A 19,699-nucleotide genomic window follows, 5' to 3' on the forward strand; every position below is an offset into this window, starting at 1 on the left:
GGTTTTGAAAAGTCTTTTGAAAAACAAGCCTTTCAGCTTCCCGCCTTTATGAATTAATAGCTTTTCAAACATTCAGAAAGAAAAGAGAATGCACTTCTACAAGAAGTAGTCAACAGTTATTAAAAAGCTTAGTCTAGCTGGGCGCGGTGGCTCACGCCTGTAATCCCAGCACTTTGGGAGGCTGAGGTGGGCAGATCACAAAGTCAGGAGATCAAGACCATCCTGGCTAATACAGTGAAACCCCATCTCTACTGAAAAAAAAGATTAGCTAGGCGTGGTGGCACGCGCCTGTAGGCCCAGCTACTCAGGAGGCTGAGGCAGGAGAATTGCTTGAACTCAGGAGGCGGAGGTTGCAGTGAGCTGAGATGGAGCCATTGCACTCCAGCCTAGGTGACAAAGCGAGACTCCATCTCAAAAAAAAAAAAAAAAAAAAGCTTAAAGTCCCAAGGCAGTATTTTTCAACCTTGAAGAGGATTAGTTAGCATAAGATGGGTTATGCTGTGTTAATGTACAAGCCATGAGATTGTAGCATTTTAACACATTGAAATTAGTCCATGGTAGGTTGGTGTCTCTTAGGCATCTTCTTTGCAAACAATGCCCCAGGTATTTGAGCTAATTTCACCTGGGAATTCAATGTTCTTAACATTCTGCCCGTGTCATCATCACAGCAGGGGAGGAATGAAGAGGAGACTTGCACTTATTAACCTGTACTTTAGCTCAGAAGTCACAGAGTCCTCCTAATTGCAAGAGAGATTAATTAGGAAGTGCAGGGGACACATGATTACTTGGTTAACTTTAAGCATCTTTGTCACATACCACCACTTAAAAAGGAAATAATTCTCATTGACACCCAAGAATTCAGCTATTAACTTAAAATGAAAAATGCTGACTGAGAAAACCTGAGCTTTATTGATGAAAATATCTTTATCACTGTCAAATGTTAATTATAACTGTAAAAGATAAGTTTTATCAGCAAATTTTAGGGAAGAAACAAGAGGCTGGGCACAGTGGCTCATGCCCGTAATCCTGGCACTTTGTGAGGCTGAGGCAGGTGGATCACTTGAGGTCAGGAGTTCCAGACCAGCCTGGTCAATATGGTGAAACCCCGTCTCTACTAAAATACAAAAATCAGCTCGGCATGGTGGCAAGTGTCTGTAGTACCAGCTTCTTGGGAGGCTGAGGTAAGAGAATTGCTTAAAACTGTAAGGTGGAAGTTGCAGTGAGCTGAGATCACGCCACTGTACTCCAGCCTGGGTGACAGAGTGAGACTCTGTCACAAAAACATAAAAATAAAAAAGAAACAATAAACACTATTATTAGACAGTGAACCCTAGCTCTGCTACTTACTAATGATATGGCTTAGAAAAAACTTAACATCTCCTCTACCTCAATTTCTTTTATTTATTTATTTATTTATTTATTTATTTATTTATTCATTCATTCATTCATTCATTCATTTTGAGATAGAGCCTTGCTCTGTCACCCAGGCTAAAGTGCAGTGGTGTAATCTTGGCTCACTGCAACCTCTGCCACCTGGGTTCAAGCGATTTTTCTGCCTCAGCCTCCTGAGTAGCTGGGATTACAGGCGCCTGCCAGCATGTCTGGCCAATTTTTAGAGTTTTAGTAGAATGGAGTTTCACCATCTTGGCCAGGCTGGTCTTGAACTCCTGATCCACCCGCTTCAGTCTCCCAAAGTGCTGGGATTACAGGCGTGAGCCACTACACCCAGCCATATTTATTTTTTATTAAGCTATACTTAGATACAATAAAATACACAGCTTTTAGATATACAGTTCTGTATGTTTTGAGGAATTTATACACCAGGTAACTACCATCCTAATCAACACCTAATTAACACATGAAACATTTCCATCACCTTGATAAAATATTTTTGTGCCACTTTTATTTAATTTTTCTACATGGGCAGCCACTAATCTTTTTGTCATGACAGATTAGTTTTTCCTGCTCCAGGAATTCATGTAATGACATTACATAGTATGTAGCCTTTTGTGTCTTTTTTCTTTTGTGCCACACAATGTTTTTGAAATCCATCCATGTTGTACATACAACGTGTATGTCTGTGTATCTCCAGTTTGTTCCTTATTGCTGAAAAGTGTTCTCTTGTAGGAAATCATTACACACATTATAATATGTGACCTTCGGTGTCTAGTAGCTCTCCCTACTTTGTAGAGGTGAACAGTCAAAAGAATTAGAATGGAAGCATGGAGAATAAACTCAGGATTCCAAAAATGGAATAGAAGAAGAAGCAGTATATTCTAGGACCTTGGCAGCAGCCAAAATGAACTATTTTGTGGACAACAAAGTCATCTGTAGGGACCTTAACACTGGGATATAAGCTGAGTCACAACCTGAGTGCCCAGTGATCTGTATAAACTAGAGCTATAGGATAGGCATCATTAGGAGATTTGGCTGGTGTATCTGTTTCCCTGGGAAGGACTGGTCTTGACTCTACCATCAGCTAATTGCTGCTGTTGAGCTTTTTGTGTTTGCTGAATATGCTTGTATTTTGCTTTCTTGAGCTTTGCTCTGTGGTTCTTAAGCCAAACCTATACTGTTGGATACATGTCCATTTTTGAGGCCATTTCTTGAAGTCTGGGGGTTGAGTATGGGTTCTTATTGAACAAGTTGCTCAAGTCTTCCCGTTGTTTCTCAGTGAACGCTGTGTGTTTCCTTTGTGATTGCATCTGGTGCGACTCATAGGAAAAGATTGTTCATTTCCTCCTTGATTCTTTGGCCCTTTGTCTGCTATCATTTAAACATGAGATTGCTTGTTCCTGAATCCTGGATTTTATTTTATTTTAATTTTTTTAGGAAGGTCCTCTAAGTCTGACATCTTCTAATCTAGATATGCTCCTGTGTTCAAGTCTAGGGATGAGCTGCCTCAATTTCCTTATTGCCGCACAGCGAGAAGGAATGGAGGTTGAATAACAGCATGATTTCAACTACATTAAAATAAAAATAAAATGTTTATGTAGAAAAAGATGGAAATTCTTCTCTTTGTGTAGTTTGCAAGAAGAAAAAAAAGAAAAAGAAAAAATGGAAATTCACCCACATTGAGCCTAGGCCTGTCATATGTTTGTCTGAGAGAAGAAAGGAGTGAATATCTGAAAGTACTAAAGTAGCAATAGTAGTTGACTTTGGATGGTGCAACTATAGAAATTTCTTTTTCTCTACCACCTTTTTAAACTTCCTTATGTTTTTCAAACTTTTTAGAATGAGCCTATATTACTTTGATAAGGGGGGAAAAAAACCTTGTCTTTGAAATACTATGAGAAAGAGGCAATAGATAAAATTGTTTTGTGAGAGAGATCTATTGTGCTATTGTGACTATAGTTAACAATGTATACTTGAAATTGCTAAGAGAGTAGGTCTTATATGTTCTCACAACAAAAATAATAACTGCTGCTAGAACTGCAAGGTGAAAAAAATTAAAAATGATAATTAGGCTGGGTGTGGTGGCTCACACTTGTAATCTCAGCACTTTGGGAGGCCAAGCTGGGCAGATCACATGAGGTCAGGAGTTTGAGACCAACCTGGCCAACGTGGTGAAACCCTGTCTCTACTAAAAAAATACAAAAATTAGCTGGGCATTGTGGCACATGCCTGTAATCCCAGCTACTCAGGAGACCGAGGCAGGAGAATTGCTTGAACTCAGGAGACGGAGGTTGCAGTGAACTGAGATTGCACCACTGAACTCCAACCTGGGCAAGATAGCAAGACTCTGTCAATAAATAAATAAATAAATAAATAAATAAATAAATAAATAAAAGATAATTAGCTTGATTTAACATTTTACAATGTATATGTATACCAAAATATCACATTGTAAACTATAGATTCAATTTTTTTCTTTTCTTTTTTTTTTAATTTTATTTTTATAAAGACAGGGTTTCACCATGTTGGCCATGCTGGTCTTGAATTCCTGACCTCAGTTGATCCGCCTCCCTCGACCTCCCAAAGTGCTGAGATTACAGGCGTGAGCCACCACGCCTGGCCAGATTCAATTTTTATTTGTCAACCATAGTTTTTAAAATTTATTTTTAATTTTAATTTTTATTTATTGATTGATTTTTATTTTTTTAGAGACAGGGTTTCACTGTGCTAGCCAGGATGGTCTGGATCTCCTGTCCTTGTGATACACTTACCTCAGCCTCCCAAAGTACTGGGATTACAGGCGTGAGCCACTGCGTCTGGCTATAGTTTTAAAACTATTTTAGAAAAAGAAAATAAGCATGTTTTCACAAATATAAGCATATATTGAAAACTAAATATATTCAGCTTTTACACAATTCACTTCAATATGTTTCTTAAAAAAATACTAAAATTATGCAAACTATGAATTTGGGACATCAAAAACACCTACCAGAAAAAATTCCATGGGAAACTCGATGGGATACTGATTGAAAGAAATTCTGATACATTTGTTGATTCGCAGAGCAACAACAACGGCTAGAAACAGTAGAATGCTGGTGGAATTAGCTTTTGGGAGAGCTATACAGTAATTAATTATGTTCTGAAAGACAATAAAATTACAGAGGCTTACAAAGGGATATAATAATTGGCTAAGTTTAGAAATTGGCACTGTAGATTAACTCAGAAAGGAGTTCTTAAGCAGAGTTTCTGGCATGAAGGTCTTGATGGATATCACTAGAACAGTGAGGGCAAGCATGATGGGGGTGGGCATTTTTGTTAAAAGAGGGACATTAATGTTTAATAAGGATAAGGAGAGAATACACTGTATGTTTTAGTATAATGGACAGGACCTAGACTTTCCATTTATAAGCCAAAAGTTATTAGTTTTCTCAAATAACATACTGTAGCTTAACTCCTATCCTATTCTTACATTGAGAAACTACTTAGTATTGTATATCCTTTAGATGTTTTAGGATACATGTTTGTTATAAGCTAGGTAATGAGAAGAATTGTAATAGATACAATATCTTAAAGGCCAAATTTTAATGTATATAATGATAGTTTAAAAGGCTGGAATGGCCAGGCACAGAGGCTCACACCTGTAATCTCAGCACTTTGGGAGGCTGAGGTGGGTGGATCACCTTAGGTCGGGAGTTCAAGTCCAGCCTGACAAACATGGAGAAACCCCATCTCTACTAAAAATACAAAATTAGCCAAGTGTGGTGGCACATCCCTGTAATCCCAGCTACTCAGGAGGCTGAGGCAGGAGAATCGCTTGAACCCGGGAGGCAGAGGTTTTGGTGACCCGAGATCGTGTACTCCAGCCTGGGCAACAAGAGCGAAACTCCATCTCAAAAACAAGACAAAATAAAACAAAAAAGGCTGGAATTGTTTGTCAACTAAAAGCATGGTCTAAATGGCATCTGCAATTAATCAAGACCCTAATACACCAATGAAGGAAAATATTTCTAGTATCCTCTTGACTGAGCTGCCTATTGGCTGTGTCTCCTTTTGGAATGGGCAGGAGTCTCTCTACTGAGGTCCATCTCTCTTTGGAGGTAAGAGTGGCATTTGTAACTCTAGGTAAGAGTTGAAATTACTCACGTAGAAGAAGGAGATGGGACCGGCATGGAAAGTAATCATAGTCCCGAAGATGTAAGTCAGCTGGGACACCATGATATGCAGTGCCGCAGCAGCCAGGTAAGCACTGGTTGCAGACTCCGGAAGGTAAGTGGCAATGAAGCCCAAACCCAATGCTCCCATTATTAGCTGCAGAGAAGAGAAAACCAGAGTGGAGCAGAATGTCTTCAATCCAGCAGTAGCACCAATGGTGTTCTCCAGGAATATAAGGGTTTCCAGCAGAAAAGTTAAAATACGCTCCTTTGGTAACTCTTTCCCTAACAAACAACAGTTGATAGATAATGTGGGTCCTTCTGTGTTATCAGAGGCTCCTGACAAGTGCTAGCCCACTTCTTTGAGAGCACTTGCCTTAGAATCTAATGCCTTCTAGGTTAACCTGGGGAAAACAGGGACAAGGTGATCAGAACAAGGCTTTGCCAATTTATTTATTTATGAGACAGGGTCTTGTTCTGTTGCCCAGACTGGAGTGCAGTACAATCAGAGCTCACTATAACCTCAGACTCCTAGGCACAAAGGATGCTCTGCCTCAGCTTCCCAAATAGCTGGGACTACAGGCACACATGCTGGGCTAATTTTTTTTTTTTTTTTTTTTTGAGATGGAGTCTTACTCTGCCACCCAGGCTAGAGTGCAGTGGTGCAATCTCAGCTCACTACAGCCTCCATCACGCAGATTCAAGCAATTGTCCTGCCTCAGCCTCCCGGTAGCTGGGATTACAGGTGTGCACCACTACGCCCAGCTAATTTTTGTATTTTTAGTAGAGATGGGGTCTCACCATGTTGGCCAGGCTAGCCTTGAACTCCTGACCTCAAATGATCTGCCTGCCTTGGCCTCCCCGGTTTTTTTTTTTGTTTTGTTTTAACAGAGTCGGTGGTCTTGCTATGTTACCTAGGCTGGTCTCAAACTTGTGACCTCAAGTGATCCTCCTGTTTTGGCCTCCCAAAACCCTGGGATTGCAGGCAGGAATGCACTGTGCCTGGCCTGCCTTTGCCTTTTTAAAGGCTCTTTCATTAGAAGCTTTGAAAGCCCTTTTCAGGATATGTTAACATTCCCCTGAGGAATGCAGCTTTTCACAAAGGAGAAGAGAATTCCAAAACAGTGGATCAAGCTCAAACTTCTTAGCCTTTGACTCTTAGCTTTACTGAGAATTATTAAATTAAATTGTTTTCGATTATGCATATCCTGAAGAAAATTTAAAAGGTACTTTGCATGTCAATATGTATATATAAGATATATGTTATATAGTATATAATAAAATTTTATACACACAGGATCTAAAAGGATAGACCTCAAATGCCAAACAGAAATTACCTTTGGGGAATGGGGTTAGAGGTCGGGAACAAACAATATTTGATAATTTTTTTCTTTTGTTTTTTTTTTCTAATATTTGATAATTTATAAACTTTTTTTTTAAACTGTTTGTGATGTTCATCTTTTATAACAAAAACCACAGCGCTGGGTGTGGTGGCTCACACCTATAATCCCAGCTCTTTGGGAGGCCGAGGTGGGCGGATCACCTGAGGTCCAGGGTTTGAGACTAGCTGGACCAACATGGAGAAACCCCGTCTTTAAAACAAAACAAAAAAAAACTACAGTTAGGCTGGGTGTGACGGCTCATGCCTGTAAATCTCAGCACTTTGAGAGGCTCAAGTGTGAGGGTTGCATGAGCTCAGGAAATTGAGAGGACCCTGGGCGACATAGTGACAGCTTGTCTCTACAACAAGAAAAATAAAAAACAAAAAGAGGGTAGATTAAGAAAACCGGCATAGCCCAATGAAGACTTTTCAGTAAGCAGGGTGGAAAGAAGAACCAAACAGAAGTCTTAAAGCCTGCTATTGTCACTTCAGTTCCCACTCACTAAAAAGCTCTCAGAAAAAAAACAAATTTGGCGCAATAAATCCTTTTGCTTTAAATGGTTTTTGTTTCAAAGCTTTCAATCAGCCAGGCACTATACCTCCCTTAATCTCCTGTCATTGCTGCCCATTATGTTCTTTCACTCTAGTCAGGCCAATCTGCTTTCTATTTTTTCCATGATTGGCTGATTCCTACTTCTGTATGTATGCATGAGCCCTTTTTTCCCATCTCTGCCAGTCCATGTGCATTATCTGTTTTGTTTGTGTGTTTGTTTTTGTTTCTGTTTTGAGATGGAGTCCAGCTCTGTCACAAGGCTGGAGTGCAGTGGTACAATCTGGGATCACTGCAAACTCCGCCTCCCTGGTTCAGGTGATTCTCCCACCTTAGCTTCCCGAGTAGCTGGCATTTTGGGTGCCCACCACCATGCCTGGCTAATTTTTGTATTTTTAAGTAGAGACAGGGTTTCACCATGTTGGCCAGTCTAGTCTTGAACTCCTGACCTCAAGTGATCTACACACCTTGGCATCTCAAAGAGCTGGGATTACAGGCATGAGCCACTGTGCCTGCCCTGCATCATCTCTTTCAAGAGCCCAGTAAAATTCCTCTTCCTTAAGGAGTGTGATGAAAAAAGCATGGTTCCTGGGGTTGGAGAATGTGGCTTCAGTCCTGGCCTGGCCACTCACTGGTTGTGTGAGTGTGGGTAAGTTAACTTTCTGAACCTCAGTTTCCTCATCTATAAAATGTGAATAATACTCAATGTAAAGTGTTTTGAATGGATTAAATGTCATCACACATGTAAAATACCTAGTTCAGATCTGAAAATAGTGACAAATATATATCACTCATATTTGCAAATATGTATTCCTCATCTTCACACTATTCCTGCCTTCCACTTTGTAAATGGCAAATATCTGCAATTACCATAGAATTCTTTCTTGCCCACTGTGATGTGGCATCACATTCCATGTCAACATAATATTCTAGGCAGCCACTGTCAATCAGGCAGGGTTGGCCTGTGCGATGAAACCTACCTGCCATTCTTTTTTGTTTTTGTTTTTGTTTTGAAACAGAATCTCCCTCTGTTGCCCAGGCTGGAGTATTAGTGGCATGATCTCAGCTCACTGCAGCCTCTGCCTCCCGGGTTCAAGTGATTCTCTTGCCTCAGCCTCCTGAGTAGCTGGGACTACAGTTGCGTGCCACCATGCCTGGCTAATTTTTTTTTTCTTTTTGTACTTTAAGTAGAGGCAGGGTTTCACTGTGTTAGCCAGGAGGGTCTCGATCTTCCTGACCTCATGGTCCACCGGCCTCAGCCTTCCAAAGTGTTGGGGTTACAGGCATGAGCCACTCCTCTTGGCTTTATCTGCCATTCTTATAGGAAGCCAGAATAAAATGTCGAATGAATGAAAGGGAGGGCTCAATAAAGAGATGTTTCCCTCCCAGATAACTTCAACTCAACTAGAGGTATTTATTTACTTCATATTCTTTTGGCACTAAACTCTTATATGAATTTTACTTTGCATTTAAGATTTTCTAGGGCACAGATTCTATAATCAGACATCCCTAATTTGAATCCCAGTTTGTTATCTTACCAGCTATGTAACCTTGGGCATTTTTAAAAACCTCTCTATGCCCTTGTTTTCTTAAAATAAGGACTATAGTAGTGTGCTACAGTCGTGTGCAACCACACCCAGCTAATTTTTTATTTTATTATATAGAAATGGGGTTTCCCTATGTTGCCCAGGCTGGTCTCAAACTCCTGGCCCCAAGCGATTCTCCTGCCTCTGCCTCCAAAGTGCTGGTATTACAGATGTGAGCCACCATGCCCGGCCCTCTTCCTTTTTTAGATGAAAAAAGCTGAGGCTTGAAGGAGAGAAAGTATGTATGAGGCCCCTTGATAATTAAAAGGTTGCTTGTATTTTGTTTTATCCCACAAGATTGAACTTTTTAACCACAGGAAACTATATATTCTTTTTTTTAAATATTTGGTCTCTGTTAAAGTATCAAATTCATTTCTCTGTGGCCACTAATTATAATCTATTCATGCTTATGATGTGACAGACTGTAGGCTAAATACTTTGCATGCATTTTTTTGCTTAATCCTCCTATGAACCCTGCAAAACAAGTACTATTCCTGCTTTACACATGAGGAAACTGAGGCTCACCAAGGTAAAATAATTTACCAAAGTTCACACAGCTTATAGTGTCAGGGCTGGAATCTGCCCCCTTTGATAGCCTGCCTTTATAGGTACCTATACATCTTTACCTAATGAAAGGCAGTCCCGGGGAGATCAGTGAAAATCAACTAGAGAGTGGATTAGTTGAGGGGAAAAAAAAGAGAGTGAAAGAGGGAAATAGGCTGGGCACGGTGGCTCACGTCTGTAATCCCAACACTTTGGGAGGCTGAGGCAGGTGGATAACGAGGTCAGGAGCTCAAGACTAGCCTGGCCAAGATGGTGAAACCCCGTCTCTACTAAAAATTAAAAAAATTAGCTGCACATGGTGGCACGTGCCTGTAATCCCAGCTACTCCAGAGGCTGAGGCAGGAGAATCACTTGATTCTCTGGGAGGCAGAGGTTGCAGTGAGCTGAGATTGCGCCACTGAACTCTAGTCTGGGTGAAAGAGCAAGACTTCATCTCAAAAGAAAGAGAGAAATAAACCTGGAAGATGTGACTTTAGTTTAGTGAATGAACTTTTGGTGATAGACTCTCAGAGAAAATTAAAGACAGTGCCAAAATTAGTTTTGAGATTTCAGTGAGTCATTCCTTTAGCTGTGGTCCTTGTCAGTATATAAAAAGGATTCCAGATCTGACTCTATACCTGACTAACCCAAAGATAGTGTGTGAGCCTATGAGGCCATTATTATTATTATTTCTGAGACAGAGTCTCGCTCTGTCACCCGGGCTGGAGTGCAGTGGCATGATCACAGCTTACTGTAGCCTATACCTTCTGGGCTCAAGTGATACTGCCACCTTAGCTTCCTGAATAACTAGGACTACAGGCACATGCTACCATGCCCAGCTAAATTAGGCTATTCTTGTTGATAGAATATAAACCAATTTTTGGCTGGGCATCGTGGCTCACGCCTGTAATCCCAGCACTTTGAGAGGCTGAGGTGGGTGGATCACCTGAGGTTCAAGAGCAGCCTGGCTAACATGGTAAAACCTATTTCCATTAAAAATACAAAAATTTGTTGGGCATGGTGGTGGGCACCTGTACTCTCAGCTATGATGCAGAACTCTTTGAACCTGGGAGGCGGAGTTTGCAGTGAGCCAAGATCGTGCCATTGCACTCCAGCCTGGGCAACAAGAGTCAAACTCAGTCAAAAAAAAAAAAAAAAAAAGAATACAATGCAATTTTTAAAAAGATAAGGTCAGGAGTGGAACTCTGGACTGAGAGTCCCCAACCCTCTGGGGCCACGGCCTAGTACTGATACTAGTTCATGGCCTGTTAGAAACCAGGCCACACAGCAGGAGGTGAGCAGCTAAAACCCTATTGTGAACTGCACATGCAAGGGATCTAGGTTGCATGCTCCTTATGATAATCAAATACCTGTGGATCTGAGGTGAAACAGTTTCATCCCAAAACCACCACCCTCCCTGGCCCTGACCCCCTATTCGTAGAAAAACTGTCTTCCAGGAATCCGGTCCCTGGTTGAAAAAGGTTGGGGACCACTGCTCTGGACCATGACCCCTTAGACTCTTTGTCTTAGAGGAGAAAGGACTGAAGAGAATGTTCAATATCGTATCCTAAATCAGTGGTAGATGATTTCAGGGGAGAGAGAAGCTTTGTCACTAAGGAGACACCCTATTCATACAGCCTCTGATTTTTCAAAAAACAGATCACTGAGGGTCCAGGTATATCACAATGGATCACAGGAGCAATACAAGGAAGGGGTCTGTTTATAGTCCCTTTATTCAGTTCCTTTTCAGGGATTTGAAGACTCAGATCCTACCTGGATAATTCCAGTCAGAAAAGTTGTGGTAGCCACCACACTCAAGGATTTATTATAGCCCACGAGGTAGGAGTGGGTAGAAACCTCATCCTTGATGAAAGATCCCATGATCAGGTGACCATTGTTGAATGGGCTCACTTTCAGAACATTGATCAGCAAAGCACTCACCAGGAAGAAGGAACCTGTGGAAGAAGATGTTAGGCAGAACGTGAAATTTCTAGTCCGGGTAAAGTGATGCTGACAAAAGCAAGGTGTGGCTGAATTCCATATTGTCCTTCCTTTGAATAACTTTTCTCATTTGAAAGTGGCTCTTGAGAAGTAAGAAAGATCAGGAAAGAGAGTTGTGGCTCCACATATCATGACCAACTCATGGAATTTAGATGATGGTGGTCTAGGTATTTAGTCTCTTCATATTGTGGGCATATTAAGTGGAATAGAGAAGTTCATTGAAATGGATGTCAGGCTCAGCTGCTGTGTCTGCTCTTAGAGAAGGTTAAAAGTGAAATAGTAGAGAAAATATAAGAAAACAAACCAAGCAAGCAGGGCGCGGTGGCTCATGCCTGTAATCCCAGCACTTTGGGAACCAAGGCAGGCGCAGCACCTGAGGTCAGGAGTTCAAGACCAGCCTGACCAACACGGTGAAACCCCATCTCTACTAAAAATACAAAATTAGCTGGGCGTCGTGGCACATGCCTGTAATCCCAGCTACTTGGGAGGCTGAGGCAGGAGAATCTCTTGAACTCAGGAGGCAGGGGTTGCGGTGAGCCAAGATTGTGCTATTGCCTCTCAAAAAATAGATAAATAAATAAACCAATCAATAACAATAGGAGAAAAATAATACTGATACTGAGTTAAATTAAACCGATTTCAAATGTTATTTTGTTTAGTTCGCATATTGACATACCACATATTGAGGCAAAGGCAAATCTTAACTTAAAATTTACCTAACAGAAATAAATCTCTAACAACCCTTAGAAATACTTGGAAATGATTGTGAGATTCCTCAGAAACTTGGAAATGTAGGAATAAAATCGTTCTCTTGTTGTTCAAATGTAAAATCAACGCATAACGAATTTGAGTAAAGACATGAGCTTTTATTTATTTGTTTATTTACTATTTGAGATGGAGTTTCACTCTTGTTACCCAGGCTGGAGTGCAATGACATGATCTCAGCTCACTGCAACCTCTGCCTCTTGGGTTCAAGCAATTCTCCTGCCTCAGCCTCCTGAGTAGCTGGGATTACAGGTGGCTGCCACCATGCCTGGCTAATTTTTTTTTTTTTTTTTTTGAGATGGAGTTCCACTCTTGTTATCCAGACTGGAGTGCAATGGCACGATCTCGGCTCACCGCAACCTCTGCCTCCTGGGTTCAGGCAATTCTCCTGCCTCAGCCTCCTGAGCAGCTGGGATTACAGGCATGTGCCACCATGCCCAGATAATTTTTTGTATTTTTAGTAGAGACAGGGTTTCACCATGTTGACCAGGATGGTCTCGATCTCTTGACCTCGTGATCCACCTGCGTTGGCCTCCCAAAGTGCTGGGATTACAGGCATGAGCCACTGCGCCTGGCCAGTTGTTTCTAATTATAAATTAGTAGATGGACTTTTGACTCAGAGAAGGGAAGTGCTCATCCTGTGGATGTCAGTGTTTTCATTGCTGTGACAGCATTATCTCATTGTAAATTGATAAGCTGGCATGCTGTATAACAAGTCAGCCCATGGAGGTTGGTTATTATGGGTCAGATGAAAGAAGCATCTACTCTAGGAGTATTGACACAAACATTTCTGGATCTTCTGGGTTGAGGGAAGTCAGATTCCAATGTGGTGATTTCTCAGGGAAGGTACCTTTGCCCTTTTATTTCTTTTTCTCTTTCTTTTTCTTTTTTTTTTTTTGAGACTGAGTCTTGCTTTATTGCCCAGGCTGGAGTGCAGTGGAGTGATCTTGGCTCACTGCAACATCTACCTCCTGGGTTCAAGCAATTATCCTGCCTCAGCCTCCCAAGTAGCTGGGACTACAGATGTGTGCCACCATACCCGGCTAATTTTTTGTATTTTTAGTAGAGATAGGATTTTTCCATGTTGGCCAGACTGGTCTCGAACTCCTGACCTCTTGATCTGCCCACCTCGGCCTCCCAAAGTGCTGGGATTACAGGCGTGAGCCACTGCGCCTGGCCCCCTTTAATTTCTTTGGCAAACATTTTGCTGGCCTGTTTTCTGGTGGTGACAATAATAATGATACACTAGAAATATTTCTTTCTTTTTTTTTTGAGACGGAGTTTCACTCTTGTTACCCAGGCTGGAGTGCAATGGCACGATCTTGGCTCATTGCAACCTCTGCCTCTTGGGTTCAAGCAATTCTCCTGCCTCAGCCTCCTGAGTAGCTGGGACTACAGGCACATGCCACCATGCCCAGCTAATTTTTGTATATTTAGTAGAGACGGGGTTTCACCTTGTTGACCAGGATGGTCTCGATTTCTTGACCTCGTGATCCACCCGCCTCGGCCTCCCAAAGTGCTGGGATTATAGGCGTGAGCCACCGCGCCCGGCCAGAAATATTTATTTCTATAATCTGAACACTACCTATATGGATAGAACGTCTATCTTCTGCTTCCTTTCTTTCTGTCTTAAAGATAGCATTATGTTGGGTTCCTTAGCAATAAGTATATGATCAGAATATAAACTTCATTTACCGCATGTGTATTTCAGTGTTGAACTCACCAATGGACATTTGATGACATGATCCCAAAATTACATAAATTACCGAAGAACAGAAAGCTGCATAAGTGATGTTGAGAGGAGGAATCAGTTGCCTTGTCAGCAAACTAAGTGTCAGGCCTGAAAAGCAAGATAATTTAAGAAAAAATAGCTTGGCTTTAAAAGTCACTTTAAATAAAAACTGTAAAGAACATTTAAAATAAAAACGATCCATGTGTGTAGCTGCCCGAGTGTGGTGATTGTATTTCTAAACATGGAGTCCTTCATTAGTACTTTTTATTGTCTTCTTTGATTCCTAGCTTATCTTCCTATTTTGCCATATGCTTTTACATTTCAATTCAATATCATAGGCTTAAACATCTTTCACTGCAGGATCTTAATGTTAAACATGTGAAGCAAATACCAGAGCAGTAAGACCGCTAATTCCAACAGATCAAAAGCAGCACCATCCTTATTCCTAGTCTAGCACAAGAAGGCCCTGGGAATTCTCCAGGGCTGAAGATAAAACTGGAGAGCAAGGCAAGAACCACACTTCACTGACTTGAAATTGGTTTGTGTTGGTTCTCTTCTATAGCCCAATCACTCCAACCTCTTCCTTCAGCTCCTTCTTTACTACTTACTTTCTTTTCTAAGAAGCACTGTGTGAATTTGGAAATTCTGAAGCGAATGGACTCACAGGCATAGAGTCACCCTTTTGATGTTTCAAGCCCATACTTCCTTCCCTAAGGGTCTGTCCTCAATTTACATCATACCAACATACTCATCTAAATTCAGTAAGAATTTAGTTAGCCGATTTATTGTCTTAGATAAGCAAGGCTCCTTTTTATAAGACATTTCAAGCATATACAAAAATAGACTATAATGAATTCCATATCTACCCAGCATCCACTTCAACAATTGGTCAACCCATAGCCAATCCATGTCTCCACTCCTCTCCCACCCTATATTAGTTTGAAGCAAATCCAAGGCATTTGATTATTTAATCTGTAGATATTTTGGTATGTGTCTCTAAATGATAATACTCTTCTAATTTAACTGCAATAGCATCATTATCGACTCAGTGTTCAAATTTCCCTGATTATCTCACAAACGATTTTTTTTTTTTTTTTTTTTTAGATGGAGTTTCGCTCTTGTTACCCGGGCTGGAGTGCAATGGCGCGATCTCAGCTCACCACAACCTCTGCCTCCTGGGTTCAGGCAATTCTCCTGCCTCAGCCTCCCGAGTAGCTGGGATTACAGGCATGTGCCACCATGCCCAGCTAATTTTTTGTATTTTTAATAGAGACGGGGTTTCACCACGTTGACCAGGATGGTCTCGATCTCTCGACCTTGTGATCCACCCGTCTCAGCCTCCCAAAGTGCTGGGATTACAGGCTTGAGCCACCATGCCCGGCCGCAAATGATTGTTGTTGTAGAGGATCTCTAAGATGATCCACAATGGCCAATTGGTGTTCTTGCCCTTGTGCAACTTCCTCCTCCTTAAGTGTGGAACCGACTTACTAACTTGTTTCTTTCTTTTTTTTTCCTTCATATGAGCTATGGCTTTGTTGTATACTAACTTGTTTCTAAGAAGTAGACTATAACAAAAATGACTGGATGACACTTCTGAGATTTGGTTGCAAAATGACTTTGGTTTCCATCTGGGTTTTTCTCTCATTCAGGTCGCTACATGCCAGAGGTGACTTCAAAGATTTGTAATCTATACAGTCAAGACAGAGTCCTGGGCTTAGAAGGACTCTGCACTTGGTTTAATGCTTTGATGTCACTGTCTTGAAATTCTGAATAATTATTGAACTAAGGGCACTGTGTTTTCATTTTGTATTGGGCCCAACACACATAGTCGGTCCTGCCAGCTGCCATGTTATGAATATGGAGAAGCCAAAATGAGGAGGAACTCAGGCCTGCCAACAGCTACGTGAGTGAGCCTGGAAGCAGATCCTCCAGCCTCAGCAGAGCTCTGAGATAAACTGCCATCTCACAAGAGACCTTGAACCAGAGGTATGGTGAGTTTTGGGGTGGTCTTTAAAAAATTATTTGCTGTTACATGTTGTGCTTTGTTTTACAATCTGTGTGTTTAAATCAGGACCCAAATGTGGTTCTCACGTTGGTTAATATGTCTCTTAAGTCTCTTGTAATCTGTAGAGTTTTTTCACCATATTTTTTTTTCTCTAGGCAAGGCTCTACTGATTGCAAGAAAGAGAAAACCTACTCAAATTAGCTTAAGCAAAATAGGAACTTTATTTAAAAGGTTACAAAGGGCAGTTAGACCTCATCAAAGACTGGAACCAGAATTCAAAAGCCATCAGAATCCAAGGTTTCTACTTCCCCATTCTCTTTGTCTCCAGGGTTTATGGTATCCTCTGTCTTTGTTACCAGTTTGGGGATATTATGAACAATATTGCTATGAGTATTTTTTGTTTGTTTGTTTGTTTGTTTTGTTTTGTTTTTTGAGACGGAGTCTTGTTCTGTCGCCAGGCTGCAGTGCAGGGGCGCAATCTTAGCTCACTGAAACCTCCACTTCCTGGGTTCAAGAGATCCTCCTGCCTCAGCCTCCCAAGTAGCTGAGACTAGAGGCACACACCATCATGCCCAGCTAATAGTTTTGTATTTCTGGTAGAGACGGGGTTTCATCATGTTGGCTAGGATGGTCTTGATCTCTTGACCTCGGATCCACCTGCCTCAGCCTCCCAAAGTGCTGGTATTACAGGCGTGACCACCTCACCCAACCACTATGAATATTCTTGTACATGTCTCCTGGTACACAGATTTACAAGTTTCTCCAGAATACATAGCTTGAATTACAACTTCTGGGGAATTTATTGAATAATGCCAAACTGTTTTCCAAATTATTGTGGAATTTATACTCCTACCAACAACGTATAACAGTTCCCATTATCCACATCTATGCTAGCACATGACACTGCCAGATTTTTAATATTGGCATGTATGGTGGTAACTCATTTCAATTTCATTTTCCCCTTTATTTATTACTAATAATGTGGAGCACCATTCTCTGGTTATTTTATATGGATTTATAGGAGTATGTATATTATAAATAAATCCTTTTCTGTGTATTGTGTTGCAAGTATCTCCCATTCTGTGATTTGGTTTTCAATCTTTGCTTTTTTTTTTTTGAGATGGCATCTTGCTCTGCCTCCCAGGCTGGAGTATAGTGGTGTGATCTTGGCTCTTTGCAACCTCCACCTTCTGGTTCAAGCGATTCTCCTCCCTCAGCCTCCTGAGTAGCTGGGACTATAGATCCACACCAACATGACTGGCTAATTTTTGTATTTTTAGTAGAGACGGGGTTTCACAATGTTGGCCAGGCTGGTCTCAAACCTCTGACCTCAAGTAATCCACCCACCTCGGCCTCTCAAAGTGCTGGGATTACAGTCATGAACCACCACACGCAGCCGCTTTTCAAACTTTATAGTGGCTTTGAAAAGATAGAAGTTCTTAAATTGTACTTTATTCAAATTTATCAGTTTCTTCCCTTGGACTTTTCCTTTTGCTTTTTGTGTCTTGTTTAAGAAATCTTTTTCTACCTGAAGATCATAAAGATATTCACTTATGTTATTCCAAAATGTCTTTTTTGCTTTAACTTTTACATTTAGGTCTTCAATCAACCAGGAATAGATTTTTGTGTATGGTGTGAGGTAGAGGTCTGAAATGTTTTTTACATGTAAAGACATTGTTTTACATCATTTGTCATTAAAAGCCTGTCTCTGGGCAGAGGGTAGTGGCTCACATCTGTAATCCTGGCACTTCGGGAGGCCAAGGTGGGTAGACCACGAAGTCAGGTGTTGGAGACCAGCCTGGCCGACATAGTGAAACCCTGCCTCTACTAAAGATACAAAAAAAAAAAAGAAAAGAAAAAAGAAAAGAGCCGGGTGCAGTGGCTCATGCCTGTAATCCCAGCACTTTGGGAATCTGAGGTGGGCGGATCACCTCAGATGGTCAGGTCAAGAGACCGAGACCATCCTGGCCAGCTTGGTGAAACCCCATCTCTACTAAAAATACAAAAATTAGCCGGGCATGGTGGCACGTGCCTGTAGTCCCAGCTACTTGGGAGGCTGAGGCGGAAGAATCGCTTGAACCCAGGAGGCGGAGGTTGCAGTGAGCCAGTATTGCACCACTGCACTCCAGCCTGGCAACAGAGCAAGACTCCGTCTCAAAAAAAAAAAAGAAAAAGAAAAGAAAAGAAAAGAAGCCTGTCTCTGTAGTGACATATCTGATACACATTACGTGATTCATATATGTGTCTCTTTTTTTCTGTTTCATTGGCCTAATTGCCTATCTCTGCAATATCATACTGTCTTAATTGCTCTAATTAGTTTAGTAATAGTTTTGGTAATTAGTAATCTCCATTTTTATTGTGAAATATAAAATACTCATAGAAAATGCATAAAATAGATTAATAGATGTCAAGCTTACTTAATGTTTATAAAACAAACAGCCATATAACTACCACCCAGGTCTTTGATTATAACTCTACCTCTCCCCACAGAAGGATTCATTATTTTGCCATTTATGGTAATAATTTCTTTGCTTTTTTTACCAGTAGTGTACATATTCCTATACAATATAGTTTAATTTGTCCCCATTTTGAACTTTATATTAATAATTACACTGTACACAATTTTATTTCTGCTTATTTTTTTTTGAGACAGAGTCTTGTTCTGTTGCCCAGGCTGAAGTGCAGTGGTATAATCACAGCGATTCTCCTGCCTCAGCCTCTTGAGTAGCTGGGATTACAGGTGCGCACCATCACGCCTGGCTAAGTTTTGTATTTTTAGTAGAACAGGGATTCACCATGTTGGTCAGGCTGGTCTCGAACTCCTGATCTTATGATCTGACCGCCTCAGCCTCCCAAAGTGCTGGAATTACGGGCATGAGCTACTGCGCCCAGCCCCAACATCTTAAATTTTTTTTAATTTTAAACTAATTTTAGAGTTACTGAAAAGTTAGAAAAATAAAGCAGTTTCTGTATATCTCTTCCACAGCTTCTCCTAATGTTAACATTTTATATAATCCTGCCTCAGCTTCCCAAGTAGCTGGGATTACAAGTGTGCACCACTATGCCCAGCTAATTTTTTATAATATTTTTAGTAGAGAACAAGGTTTCACCATGTTGGCCAGGATGCTCTCAATTTCTTGACCTTGTGATCCACCCACCTCAGCCTCCCAAAGTGCTGGAATTACAATCATGAGCCACCGTGCCCAGCCATGATCCAGCACCTTTTTAATAAGATTTTCATTGCATTTTTGTGCCATTTGAATAAAATTATTGTCATTAGTATTCAAATGTAAGTACAACTTTTGAATTATTCACACTATAAATTATTTTATTATTCACATCAATTAAACTAATATATAATTCCTTAATCAAGTATTAAGAGCTGGTTGGATTCATTCATTCATATAGCTATGTAATCTTTTTTTTTTTTTTAGATGGAGGCTTGCTCTGTCACCTAGGCTGGAATGCAGTGGTGTGATCTCAGTTCACTGCAGCCTCTGCCTCCTGGGTTTAAGTGATTCTCCTGCCTCACCCTCCTGAGTAGCTGGGATTACAGGTGCATACCACTACACCTGGCTGATTTTTATATT

General features: G+C 40.9%; 1 protein-coding gene across 15 annotated transcripts in view; it reads right to left on the reverse strand.

Moving 5' to 3' along the window:
- The window catches only part of SLC26A8 (solute carrier family 26 member 8), a 96,742-nt gene that overhangs the window by 59,205 nt on the left and 17,838 nt on the right, over positions 1-19,699 (reverse strand). For 10 of the 15 annotated variants that reach the window (XM_035295451.3, XM_035295453.3, XM_035295462.3 and 7 more), the window contains exons 4-7: positions 14,096-14,212; positions 11,380-11,561; positions 5,539-5,703; positions 4,385-4,534 (exon numbers count right to left, since the gene is read on the reverse strand). In XM_035295451.3, the coding sequence (XP_035151342.2) occupies positions 4,385-4,534; positions 5,539-5,703; positions 11,380-11,561; positions 14,096-14,212 (614 nt within the window). The remainder of the gene's footprint in view (positions 1-4,384; positions 4,535-5,538; positions 5,704-11,379; positions 11,562-14,095; positions 14,213-19,699) is intronic. The other 5 variants (XM_035295455.3, XM_035295454.3, XM_078369057.1 and 2 more) reach the window with 3 other exon arrangements.

The sequence above is a fragment of the Callithrix jacchus genome, chromosome 4 (genome assembly GCF_049354715.1).
Source record: "Callithrix jacchus isolate 240 chromosome 4, calJac240_pri, whole genome shotgun sequence".
NCBI lineage: Eukaryota > Metazoa > Chordata > Mammalia > Primates > Cebidae > Callithrix > Callithrix jacchus.